Consider the following 13,074-nt stretch of genomic DNA (forward strand, 5'->3'; position numbering starts at 1 on the left):
CTGAAGGTCAAGCTGTGGTAGCAGGTCCCGTATCTGGAATTCAACGTTGATTGCTACATGATGGAATATTCCAGCCATTCGATTCATAGGATGGCCAAAAGTGGTAATTATGCCAAATCACTTTTATTTACTACGTTGTTCCGTCTTGCGGTAGTATTCTAGGTGGCAATAGAACTAAAAACATGCAGCCAGAAGACTATACAGCTCTTATTCACTAAAGCAACACGTTATTCTTTCTACATGCAAGAGACTGAAGCCATCGGTCAAGGATGATATCGAAGGCTATTAAAGGGGGAGAGAGCCGGCCCTGGGCTAATATTCGCTGTTTTAAAGACTGGGACTCCATTTCTATTACAGATGGAAAGTCTTAGTGTTAAGGCTTAGATTGTTCAATCTCCATGAATGAAAGCCCCTTTGAGTGGAAGTTGTCAACCATGCTATAGTTTACCATCAAAGTATGTGGGGACCTGTGAAATACTGTCCCACCTTCACTTACAGTAATGGAAGCCGATGAGAGCTGCTGAGAAATGGCGAATTTCCCCTTTTACAAATAGAAATAGGGATATATATAGTAATCAGGATAATAATGTAAATTCTCATCCACTATTGCCCCGAACCTCTATACTATGTATGGCTTGGATTGACGAACTGCCACGTATCTGGACCCATTCTAAGATTCATGTTTATAACTAGGCAAGATAGTTGCCCCGTAGACCTCAGGCTACAAGCTATTGGAAGGTGACGGCATGTAATAAACATCCCAACTTCTTGTAATACACTAAGTATTTCTCTTATTACCTCTAAAGCCGAGTATTTACTAAATGACTTTTGTTATAAGGACAGACAGGCCGGTGAGTAATGTATCTTGGCTGTCGTACCGCGAAATATCTAAAAGAGCCCTATTATCTATTAGTTCATATAATGCAATAATACTTAGGGGTTTCTCGGCCTACTATGACCCTGCCTAGTGCACCCTGTCGTTTAGGCCCTTATATACTGTAGTTTGAATAGGTCATAACTTGATATTATTGTAGAACAACCTTGCAGGACTATCTTTTAAAGCTGTTTTCCTCCTCTCAGGGCCAACACCAAGAACTCTCCAGCAGTAGCTCAAACAACTTATTACCTATACTCTAAAACCCGCCCCCTGCAGCTCGATATCATCTCCTTGATATTCGCGTGAATTTGACTGATCTCGTGAACTCCAATGGCTATGCGTCCTGTCTGCCACAGCTGCGGCAGCATGATGATTCTCACCAGTATCCCCTACATAGCCAAGCTTACCAACGCCAGCCCAGAATGCCCTATCGTGAGTTCTTGGCCTCCAGGCCCAGCCAGCTCCTCCTGCAATGGGCAGATGATAGAATCTGAAGCTGTAATACGCTGCAACGGTGCCCATTAGAAAAGCGAAAATGATGTCGAAGCCGTCGTGTTGGTAGTCGAACCATCTCGAGCAATTGATGTAGACGGCTAGAGCAAAAGGTACGATAACAAGGACCAAGAGATACAAAGGGGCGCCGGCAGCCTGGCGGCGCTGTGACTGGATCTCCGGGTCCCGTCCGTTATCCGTCGCGGAAGAAGATGCTGACGGCTCATACTCCCCTGATCGCGATGGAAATGCCTCGTGTCTCCATTTCATGCTCGGCGGGACGAACGGGATATTAACAGCCAACTTGCTAGCAAGGAACAAGGTCAAGTAAACAAGTCCTGCAGCACTTATCGAAGAGTGCCCACTAGGAAATGCTCGGAATCCTTCGTTGAGCTTCGCCGAGTCTCTCTGTTGGCAAATGTCGGCTGAGTATAGTCGTCCATCCGCTAGACTATTGGCATACCCTGCCGCAAGGTACTTCATAGCGTTGGAGACATCCGGCTCACATCTCGACAGCATATTAGGTCGGGGCTTGCCTAACAGGTTCTTCATACATTGCACGAAGAAGAACACAGAAACGAAAGACAATGCAAGTCCCAACAGGCCTACATGAAGCTCCCATATCTTTCGCCTCCATATTAAACTCGAAGGTGTGTTGTTTGGTACCGTGCCTCCGGGCACAAAGACGAGGACTACGCCAGCGATGATAACGGCCGGGACGACGAGAGAGAGGATCGCGGCCAGGCCGATAGAAATCGTATCACCTGTGAACGGGTACCTGATTGCCCATGAAAGTTAGCGAACTTGATTTGCAATGGACGTTGATGAGCCACGTGCGAGATGTAGGGGTTAACCAAGGAGAAGTCTCGCTTGTTGGGCGTGAGGTTGCCCACGACCACCGAGACCACTAAAGCGATGATAAGAACCACCCAGTCGAAAGCGTAAGATATGAAAAGCTTCACTGAGAAGTGCATGTTTGAAGTAGGGATGATATCCGGCATCTTGTGATACGAGGACATAGCCAAAAGGAACGTCAAGCCAAGAAATGTTGTAGGCAGCGCAGCCTTGAAAGCCTATGCTTGCTAATTAAGTACCTTCCTGTTAGAAAAGAGCCCACGTGCACAGATATGAGGACAGTCTAGTTAAATAGCTAATGGGTTCATGGGTACACGTAATGCTATCAGCCACTTATGAAAGGGGGCAGGTTGTAGTAATAACTCATCCAGACTAGCTAGTAGTGTGACAAGACTTACTCCATCATCAAGGCGATGCATTGCTAAACTTGACGCGTTTTTTTATACTAAGCCTAAGGTAGTTAAAGAGCACGCCTACGTTATCGCTATATTCCTGGTGACACAAATTGACGGTCTGAGCGGCGACTGCATCCGCCAGTGGTGACGCTTGCGCACGTCAGTCACACCATCTGATTGGATAAACTCTAGGAGGTTTTATAAGACTAAGACACAGTCTCGATTCTGGGGCCTTACCCTCCCTTTATGTTATTCCCATACTAGATCCTCGCCAAGAGATCGACCCGAGGCTTGGCATAAATGACAGCATCCACAGACGGACTAATTATGACTACACTCCGATCATTGCTTGGCAAAGCCCTAAGTACCTTGGCCCTGTCAAACCTCATTCACATAAACTCAGCCTTATAAAGCCTATCATAAAAGGTAATAGAGGTTTCTCTTTGATATGCAAGAAACTTACGGCCGGGCTGTAGCGCTAATGAGCGCCTTGGCTCCTGCCTGGCCAGGTGTGTATGTCAAGTAACATCCTATTTGAGGACTCGCTTAGACTTCTCGAATCAATCATATCCGGTGACAGGGGCAAGTCTGTGGCTGGATACCTGTGCTGTCATGTACAGAGGCGGTTATATAATTGCTCCTTAATATGGGCATTTCTAATAAGTCCACAATCCAGTATCGTTCTCACAAGGGACGTTTATGTTCTCTCGCCGAGTTCCGTTTAAGTTAAGTTTATACTTTATACTCTAACTGTCTCCCTATCTGGCGGGAAAGAATCTAAAATTTCCACCAACTAGGTCAGGGTGCCTAGCGTAGGGGCCGCGTAAGCCTTGGCGGCTGAGCTTAGGTCGGGCAGGATAAGCATAAGATCGACAAGCTACTGTTAGCTCTGGCTCTCGCAAATTACGAAGTCTCTTAGTCATTGGATAATAGCAACGTCTTTGTGGGAGCCTGGGCTTTTGCAGAAGCCAAGCACGATGCATTGTCGCGCTGACCAAGGCTTTGCACCTATGTGTTGAGTCAGCTTCTAGTAATTTAGACCATGAGCGTCGGTTGCTAATATCTCTACCTCCCACTGAACACATTTTAAGTAAATGGTCAGTTAAGATGTTCTACTCACAGACTACGGATGCCGTTGCTGGGGGCCATCTGAGAACAAAAGGCTTCTTCCACAGTTCCTCATTGGTGATACAGCTTTGCGAGCCCATGTCGGACCGAATGCTGAATACCAACTCGCGATATTGTCTTTGATGGTCGAATCCTAGCCTCAAGCATCTCAGAGACCCAGAATATAATGGAAGCATTGTCGAAGAAGGGTTCACCCGAGGCACATTTGCAAGACTTGCAGCCGGCTTACTCACCGCAACCACTGAGGATCGTGCCCCCTCCACAAGGACTCAAGCTTTTCCTGATGGGCAAATCTACCCTCGCTGTTTGGCAAGCCAACAGCGTAAATGACTGAGGTTCTCTATACCTACAACACAGCAATGGACACAGCATTGCCGCCACCATGCGACATATACAGCCTTTTGCTATTGCCGCTGCTAAGGTTTCAGCTTCAGTAGGCTTGACTGCGATAGGACAGACTTTATTGGATGGAGCATTACCCGCCGCTGATTCAAGTCTCATGTCTATAGTCATTGAACCGAGCTCAGCCCACGTGGTCGTCGGGGAACATCACAACAGCTCTTGTATGCTCTGAACCCACTATTATGGGTCTCGCTTCGATCGGTCAGCTCTCTCGGGCTAGTCTTCCGGACATTACTCGCGATGTTGTCGTATCCACAGAGGAGAGCAACGCGAACATGGCAACTTCGCCACCCACGTTCTCTTTGTGGTCAACGCTTCTAATATTATCTTTTCTGCCGACACATTTCTCTCTGTCCAGATGCATCTACTATAAATAGCTCAAGGTAACGGAATCGGGGGCGATGGAAATGCATCATGACAATATCTTCCCCCAATCAAGGTCGCTCAGGCGGACTTCAAATGCTCTGGCAGACGCACTGGTCTTAATAATATGGCCTATATCAGGCCAGGTCCTGGAGCTCACTATGCCGGACGTGCAAGCGGTCCTCTTTCCGCTCTGGAATTCATTCTTTCAGGGCCATGGTAACTACCAGATATGTCAGCATCTGCCACGGCTACACTCTCTAATTTCAAGTGTTCCTGGTCCGATTGCAAGCCTTGCTCTCTATTATTCAATAGGAGCTGCCTCTGTAATATCTAAAAGAGCCCTATTATTTATTCGTTAACATGATGCGATGACACTTATCACTTGACCTACCATGACCCTACCCAGTGCACGCTGCCATTCAGACTCTTACACATTTCCTGGCTGCTTGTGTTATCCGGCGCCACATCTGCCGCGGCGAAGTTGTCGCTGCCGAATGAACTCGTCTTAGTGCGGAGGAGCTGCGCGCTTACAGTCTTGGCAAGGCCTCTACGGCGGAAGGGCTCCTACAGGCTGTAAGTTACTGCAAAATCTGTGATTGGATTGAGTATGAGCTAACCTCGCAGTGAACGCTACACAATGACCCATCCACAGCTTAAATTGTCAGATCATGGGTGATTCCTACAGTAGATTGACACTTACCCAAGAAGGCCTAAGCGACAGGCGTCCCGTCCTCCAGCTTGATAAACAGGCTTGGCAGGGTCAGCAGCAACTCCCTACTGCCTATCAGGAAGGCAGATCTTCTCACTGATCTTGGCATTGCAATCGCTTACACACTGCGCGGCACGCTTGTCCGTGACTTCACCAACTCACAGTCCCAGGCCTTGCCTGTCCCCCAGACCATGCCAGCTGTAGTTCAGGGTCCGCAGGCGCCGGCAGCTCATCGATGCGGAAAATAAACTTCTCATACTCGTACTTGGGAGTGGAACCGAAGCGCAAACCGCTAGCGATGGCCACATCGCGCACAGCGTTATTGAGCGAGCCGATAAAGATGTGGTCCGGATGCGCGAGGGGTTGGATAGGATAGATCCTCCCCTGGTATCTGGCCTCATTGAGAACGGCTTTGATCTGCTGCCGGCTGAGGGCGTCTTCGTCGGGAGACGGAGCGGGAGATGCCGGTATTTCCTCGTGAGAGTCCTCAAAGGTCGAGTAGAGCCACATGTTGGTCTCGAGGCCGAGAGAGGGGTCTAAATAAGCGGCTGTGAAGTGCCGAATCATGCTGCTGTTTGGCGTATTGCCATGTCGTTCTTGAAGGGGCATATCCGATGCGATAATGATTCGCGCAGAGACTGTCTTACCTGTGGCGAAGGTGGTGAACTGCAGGAGGCGGAGGAGAGTGACAGATCGGAGAAGCCTGGCTTCGAGTAGGTGAAGGAGTTCTGCTGGGACGTCTGTAAAGACCTGGAGGTGATGGCAGTCGGATCCCATAATGGCACTATCGGTTGATAGTTAGACAAATAAGTGTTTCAATATAGTTAACTGGACTAAATCTCTTTCCTTTAAGTTGGGCATGTTACCGAACTTATAAATAGTGATCTAAGCTTCGTAGCAGACATCGTTACAGATTATCAGTGATATGGTTGAGCGACCACCTAGACTAGGGCATCTGTTGACGCGCAGCGTCTCTAGGGTAGGATTGGTCGATCAACTAACTACAAAGCATCGGGTTAGCTCACACATGCCCCACAAGAGCCACATTTTCTTGACACAAGGGCGCACTAACTTAACTCTCGCGAAAGGACCCATTATAGCGCCTCAAGTAACTAGGTTGGTAGTTGATTTTCACATTCACCCTCCTGACCTTAACAACGCATCTTCCCTTGCACCCAGATGCGCGAGTACGATATCAGGCCTCGACAGTACTTTGCCTTGCCTCTTTGCAGACAACACCCCTCACCTTTCGTGTTGTCCGTCGCCCTTCGAAGTCCATTGACACCTAGGGCGTTCTGCAGCCAGGAAAAGAGTTCATTCACCAGGACAAGATCGCTGATTTGCTCGCCACTGTTTTCGTCTGTCCCCCAACGGAAATTGAGATGCCTGCCGATCCGGACGGGGGCATGCTTCTGCCCCATTGCGATGACGATGACTTGAGCTTCTGGTGCCGACAGCTCTTCAATGATGACCACCCCCAGTCCGTCCTCCCAGACAACTTCCTCGTTGGTTCCTTACCTGATAACTTGCTGTCTTTCGATTTATCATGGCCTACTATTGGCGAGTACACTGATCTTACATCTCACGGCAACCTTCCTCCCGCTAGTCTCTCGGATGCTCCCCTCTCTGAAGCCTCCCAGCATCACCAGCCTCCTACGACCTCTTCTGCTGAGATATGCCGCTCAGCCCATGGTTCCCACAAAAACGGCTTGCCGTCCAAGATCGGTACTCGTTTCTCTCAGGAGGCGCTCAGGACTCTTAAAGACTGGCTCAACTCTAACAGCGATCATCCCTACCCTGACGAGGAAGAGAGGGAGATGCTGCAGCGTCAGACAGGTCTTAACAAGACCCAGATTTCGAACTGGCTTACCAATGCTCGCCGCAGACGCAAGGTCCAACACCGCAGGTCCACCTCCCCTTCTGTTCGCAATAACTGTACCGGTCCTATCGACATTCCCCGGCGTCCGAATACACCTGCCTTCGAGATCAATACGAATCTGAATCCCCTGGAGCGTTGGGTTGATTCACCCCCCGAGAACGAACCCGCCTCAGTCACCGCCATCGCTCAGGCCGTCGCCTTAAACTCGAAGATTTCCTTGGGGTTGAAAAGCCCTTCCTCCTTGATTTCCACCGATGATGGATCCAACCCTTCGCTCTACAATGCCTCTTCCGCGAGTAGTGCTGGCACTTCAAGCGGTGCCTCCTTCGGCTCCATGACGCGTCAGCGCGGCCGTCGTCGTCGCAGGAGACCCGTCCCCAAGCGCAAGGAGAAACTCTCCTCAGCTGTGCCGCTCAAGAAGTTCCAGTGTACGTTCTGCGCAGGGACCTTTGGGACTAAGTATGACTGGCAGAGACATGAGAAGTCGCTACACCTCTCTCTAGAACGGTGGATGTGTGCCCCCAATGGGCCTCGGGTCCTCAATCCCCAGAGCCACCAGAACTGCTGTACCTTCTGCGGCGAGGTTGAGCCGAGCGATGAGCACATCGAAAGTCATAACCTCTTGGCTTGTATGGAGAGGCGCCCTGAAGATAGGACATTTTATCGCAAAGATCACCTTAATCAGCACCTAAGACTTATGCATAATGTCAAATTCCTCGACTGGAGCATGAAGTCGTGGAAGGTCACTGGTCCTGATATCCGGTCGCGCTGCGGGTTTTGCGGTATAGTAATGTCGAACTGGTCGGCTCGAGTGGACCATCTTGCAGAGCATTTTAGGAATGGTAATACAATGGCTGCCTGGAGGGGAGACTGGGGTTTCGAAGCTCCTGTGCTCAAGATGGTTGAGAATTTTATTCCTCCGTGTATGCAGCCCCCAACCCCACAGACCGTCTGAAGGCACTCAAAGAGTCTTTGGCCGTCGAAGCCATTTCAACCGTGCTAATTCCAACTTTGTTTAGATCTGATCGAGAATGAACGCCGCTCTCCATTCCCTTATGTTGCGACCGCTGCGCCAACCGAGAGCCCGGAGAGCGCTTATGAGTTGATAAAGCTAGAACTGGATCATTTTACGCTCAACCACCATGAAAGAACGGGCACACTGCCGAGCGACGAAGAATTACAAGTAGAGGCCTGCCGTATCATTCTCGTCTCCGAAGTCTCGTCTCTTTCCCTTCAAGGTATCGCCGCCAGAACCTCTTGGCTTCGTGACCTTCTCATGGCCTCGGAGGCTATCAACCGCCGAGCACAAACGGCTCCGCTGCGCCAAGGGAGCAAGAACAGGTTGTCTATCCTCAAGATCAATGGCGAGGACAACATGTTTGAGCAATGCCCACTCGAGAACCAACTCTACGAGTTTGTGTGGGCCAAGGGATGTTCTGTTCCCGAAACCCTAGACGTCGGTGAGCTCCAGCAGGAGGCCTGCCGCATCATCCGCCGTACCGAAGAAGCCTCGACGACTCCGTCCAGTTTCATTGTCGACTGGCTGGTCAGGCTAATCAACTCCTCCAACAGCTGGCTGCACAACTTCCGTCAACGCGCACACCTTCCGAGGACTGAGGGCACTTGTGTCAAGCCACAGCCCACAATATTCCAGGCTCAACGCCGGGAGTTGAATGAGATGGCTCGAACGCAATCTCCTAGGATGTTTTTCGGGGGCTGCTCAGAGGTGATCCCTTCCACGGTTGCAGGACAAGCGGGAGCGTTCTTCTTGACGGATGCCAACTGCTATCGTCGCCTCTTTCGGGAGCTGACGCGCTTCGTCACATCGATCATGTCACCTAACAATCCAAACTGCCATGTACCGACTGATGCTGAGATTCAGCATCAGGCTCGATGTATAATCTTTGACGAGTTAGCGCCATAGGTTCCTTTCTGATCGACATATGCTGACCATATCACAGCGACGATCCCTGGAACCAGACCGCCGCCGACAACGCGGAGTGGCTCTTGCGATTCAAGCGCGATGTTGGCATCCTGTCTTCGGGTCCCGGCCTCTCGCTGGACACCAACGCTTGGAACATCACCCACGGCGGCACGGGCTTCGCTCCTCCGTACGTCTTTCCCAATAAGCGAATGCTCCACGCTACTCCATCCACAACGGCCTCAGTCAACATCCCAAGTGGCACGAATGATTCCACCATGATGACGAACCTGGCCACGACTTCTCCCTGCTTTGACAAGGTTGAAATCTTCATTGGCAATAACGCAACGCCCTTCGAGACCAACCAAGCCTTACTGGACTGGTACATCGAAGCCTTCCCATCCCGCTATGATCGCCCCGCTACAGTCTTTTGCTCGCGCGAGCTCGAGAGCGGCCTCGTGGGCTTTGTCGAGGCCGAGATTGCACGTGGCGCTGGGTTCCCCTCGGATGAGGCGCTCAAGCTGCGCGGCCGCGAGATCCTGGGCAGTGACACGACGGCGGCTGACGACCCCAGTCTTCTTGACAAGTTCAAGGCGTGGGTGATGCCATTGTGCAATCAGTGGCAAGAGCAACAGCCCGTGGGCATGTCCTCGGCTTTGCCTTGCGATAGTGATATCAACCCGACCAATACGGAGATAGATAGCATTCTTGCTGATGCGAGCTTTGATATGACATTGAGATGATTCTAGTTACTATACGGTGTCGTTTGTTGCGTACAATGCTCTTTGAATATCCACGCTGGTTCTCTCATGTTTATATTATGCGGAGATTATATGGTTTCAGCCAGAATACTCAACTGCAAACAATACACCTAGCTCATAGAGACTGATTCGATTACACAGAGAAACAACTAAGGTCCTAGTCATCTTAAATTTCTATCACACCCACATTCCCAAACCTTGAGTGAATTCACGAACCCTCTATGGAAACAGCAGCGTGACTCGCCGACAACAAACTTTGACACAAAACCTTCTTCAGCTCAAACTTTCATGCTCGACACCAGATACCGGCGTGACTCACCCTGATGCCGAACCAAATATGATAAAATGGTGTGTAATTCGTCCATCACAATTCTTGAACTCCTCACACATCAACCCGACCCATCGCGAAACCGTTTGCCGCGCAACAACCATGACGCCAGAGGAATCAATCACACCAATCAAGGCCAACCTATCTGAAGTCCTAAACCCCGAGATCATCCACAATGTGATCCTCAAAGAGAAACGACCCCTCCACGTCTACTGGGGAACCGCCCCAACAGGAAATTCACACTGCGGCTACTTCGTACCAATGGTCAAGATCGCCGAGCTTCTCCACGCAGGATACTGCATCAAGATCCTCCTTGCCGACAAGCACGCACACATAGACAGCCTGGCGCCTCTCGAAGTGACCAAACACCGATGCGAGTACTAAAGACTCCTCATAAAGAGTTCTCTCAAGGCTATTGGCGTTGATGTCTCCAAGCTGGAGTTCGTAGTGGGGAGCTCATTCTAACACAGCAAAGAATACCAGGCTGATCGCTTTCGATTCTCGAATAGCATCAAAGTGTCACAGCTGCTCAAAGCCGGTTCTGAAGTCGTTAAGCAAGGCGAAAATCTGACCCTGGGTAGCTTGGAATACTCCATTTCGCAAAGCCTCGACGAGGAGTACCTCAATGTTGACGCGGAACTGGGCGGTGTGGACCAGCGCAAATTGTTTACTTTCGCCATCGACAACATGCCAAAGCTTGGCTACAAAGTGCGAGCACACTTGATGAACGCCATGGTGCCAGGTCTCGGAGATGCACAGAAGATGAGTTTAAGCGAGCCAAGCTCAAAGATTAATCTTCTCGATACGCCAGAAGGAGTCGCCAAGAAGCTCAGGAAGGTTGTCTACGCCCCGAGACAGCTTGAAGGCAATGGTGTCATTGCGTTTATAGAACACGTCATCTTCCGCGTTGAGTCACTGAAAACTGGTGACAAGCCAAGGTTCACGGTTGAAACGCGCGAAGGAGAGAATCTGGTCTACGACATTTCCAAGCTCAAGGAGGATTATGCCAGCGACATTTCAACACCGCAGATTGTAAAACCTACATTAGTCAAAACACTCAACAAGCTTTTAGACCTAATCCGGAAAGACCTTAAAGCTGACGATAAGTGGCAGCGCATTGGCGAGCTGGCTTATCTACTTAGAGAGAGATCTTAAAAAATAAAGATAGTGAAGAAAAACAGTAAACAGCCTTAAGTTTTTTATTTTTTACTTTATAAAAGAAGTTATAAGAAAAATATAAACTTCTTAATAAATAGCTAATAATAGGTACTATATATAAACATAAGGGGAACTTTATTTATCTCAGCTAAGTGTAGTTATTCTTTATAGCCACTTCCACTTTATATAAGATATATTCTTTAGTTTAATCTCTTCCTTATTTATAGCTATGTGTGCTACCTCATAGCCTGTGTACTACCTCTAAATTATATACTTAAGGCATAATTGAAGTATTTTCTGCTCTGGATACTACTAGATATATACTTTTTTAACATAAAAAGGTTTACTTAAAGGGTCTTAAAGTTCTCTTAAGTCTTTAAAAAAATAAAGTTATTATAAGACTAATCTTTAGTTATAAGACAGTATAAGCCAGTAGTCAGCTATGTTAATATCTGGTAATAGTTATTAATAATTAATTACCACTTTAAAGTTCACTTGCCTTAGTACTCCTAGTGGCAGGATTTATCTTTACTATATAAATCAACCTTCGTAAAGGGCTACTCCGAACTCAAGTACAAGAGAAGCTTCTTAGCATAGCCAGTAAAAGCTGCTGCTATATAGTGCTGCTAAGCGTCGTTTTTATATAAGTCTATATAATTAGAAATTCCTCGAATAATAATACAAGGCAACACGTCTATAATACTAGCTATTTCTATCTTAAAATATAAGATATTAATAATCACTCTTTTATCTATTTTAGCTATATTCTTTATGCTTTTAATAACTTAATCCCTAATATAATTAGTTTATAATACATCTCAGGAATAGGCCTATAGATTGGCCGTGTCATGAGTTTTATTATATTATATTCCTTATAGCTGTGGTATTTGGGATTATATTAATATATTATATTATAAAGCTTATTTAAATCTGCAGAGGGTTATAGGTAGTGCTCTTATATAATATTACTCTTTTTAGCCATGGCTGCTAAGTATTTAGGAACTTTACTTTATAAAACTTAGTAATTAGATTATATTATACCTATTGCACTTCTTAAAATCTTAGATAGCAGTAATAAATATCCTTTAAGGATAAAGCTATTCTTAGTATTCTTACCTAGATTATATTAAATTATATTATTATATTAGCCTTTAAGGTTACTAAGGATGTATATAGTAAACTTGTTTTATTCTCTTTTTAGGTATTTATCTTTCTTTTTAAGTATATAATAAATAACACTTATCTTGAATTTAATAATATATATTATATTAATAGTATAGTTATTATAATTAAATAGTTTGTTTATTTTTATACTATTAATTCATACTAAGTAGTTCTTTTAAAAAAGGTAATTATTAAAATTACCTTTTATAATTACTAATTAATTAAAGGGAATACTATTAACTCTAGTATTAGACTTATTATTTAATATAAATTCTTATTAATAAAATCCTTTATATATATAATTATAAGAATTTATTATATATTTATTTTACTTACTAGTAATATATATATTAAAATATTTATAGATTTTATAAATAATTAAATAAGAAAAGTTTTACATAACTATAATAAGCCTTATATTAAAATATAAAATATCTCTTTTTATAATAATTTAATCTTAAATAATAATATCCCTTATAACCTGGTTTTTTAAAGTAATTATATTATAATACACCTCAGGGTTACCCTTACTTTTTATTATAATTATAGCGGTTACGTCATATATACCCTATAAAAAAACTCCACTTTAGTAACTAACTGTTACGACCCCAGCGGTTACATCACGTGTACCCCGCATTT

At 46.4% G+C, this 13,074-nt stretch overlaps 5 protein-coding genes across 5 annotated transcripts; 3 read left to right on the forward strand and 2 right to left on the reverse strand.

The window, feature by feature from the left end:
* Positions 1-998: 998 nt before the first annotated feature.
* Positions 999-2,444, reverse strand: FOIG_13879 (uncharacterized protein). The gene is made up of 2 exons (XM_031215053.1): positions 2,207-2,444; positions 999-2,147 (listed from the first exon to the last, which is right to left on the reverse strand). The coding sequence occupies exons 1-2, from the start codon at positions 2,386-2,388 to the stop codon at positions 1,127-1,129; spliced, it is 1,203 nt and encodes a 400-aa protein (XP_031055324.1). The 5' UTR covers positions 2,389-2,444; the 3' UTR covers positions 999-1,126.
* Positions 2,445-4,816: 2,372 nt separating this feature from the next.
* Positions 4,817-6,001, reverse strand: FOIG_13880 (uncharacterized protein; the record flags this gene model as incomplete). Its single annotated transcript, XM_031215054.1, has 5 exons — positions 4,817-4,856; positions 4,907-5,079; positions 5,133-5,145; positions 5,216-5,289; positions 5,387-6,001. 5 exons carry the CDS (start codon positions 5,999-6,001, stop codon positions 4,817-4,819), a joined length of 915 nt encoding a protein of 304 aa, XP_031055325.1.
* A 605-nt stretch (positions 6,002-6,606) lies between these two features.
* FOIG_13881 (uncharacterized protein) lies at positions 6,607-9,767 on the forward strand (the record flags this gene model as incomplete). Its single annotated transcript, XM_031215055.1, has 3 exons — positions 6,607-8,026; positions 8,123-9,014; positions 9,065-9,767. 3 exons carry the CDS (start codon positions 6,607-6,609, stop codon positions 9,765-9,767), a joined length of 3,015 nt encoding a protein of 1,004 aa, XP_031055326.1.
* Positions 9,768-10,215: 448 nt separating this feature from the next.
* FOIG_13882 (tyrosyl-tRNA synthetase) lies at positions 10,216-10,497 on the forward strand (the record flags this gene model as incomplete). Its single annotated transcript, XM_031215056.1, has 1 exon — positions 10,216-10,497. The coding sequence occupies one exon, from the start codon at positions 10,216-10,218 to the stop codon at positions 10,495-10,497; it is 282 nt and encodes a 93-aa protein (XP_031055327.1).
* A 40-nt stretch (positions 10,498-10,537) lies between these two features.
* Positions 10,538-11,268, forward strand: FOIG_13883 (tyrosyl-tRNA synthetase; the record flags this gene model as incomplete). Its single annotated transcript, XM_031215057.1, has 2 exons — positions 10,538-10,553; positions 10,589-11,268. The coding sequence occupies 2 exons, from the start codon at positions 10,538-10,540 to the stop codon at positions 11,266-11,268; spliced, it is 696 nt and encodes a 231-aa protein (XP_031055328.1).
* Positions 11,269-13,074: the final 1,806 nt, after the last annotated feature.

Source organism: Fusarium odoratissimum (assembly GCF_000260195.1).
Source record: "Fusarium odoratissimum NRRL 54006 unplaced genomic scaffold supercont1.36, whole genome shotgun sequence".
Taxonomy (NCBI): domain Eukaryota; kingdom Fungi; phylum Ascomycota; class Sordariomycetes; order Hypocreales; family Nectriaceae; genus Fusarium; species Fusarium odoratissimum.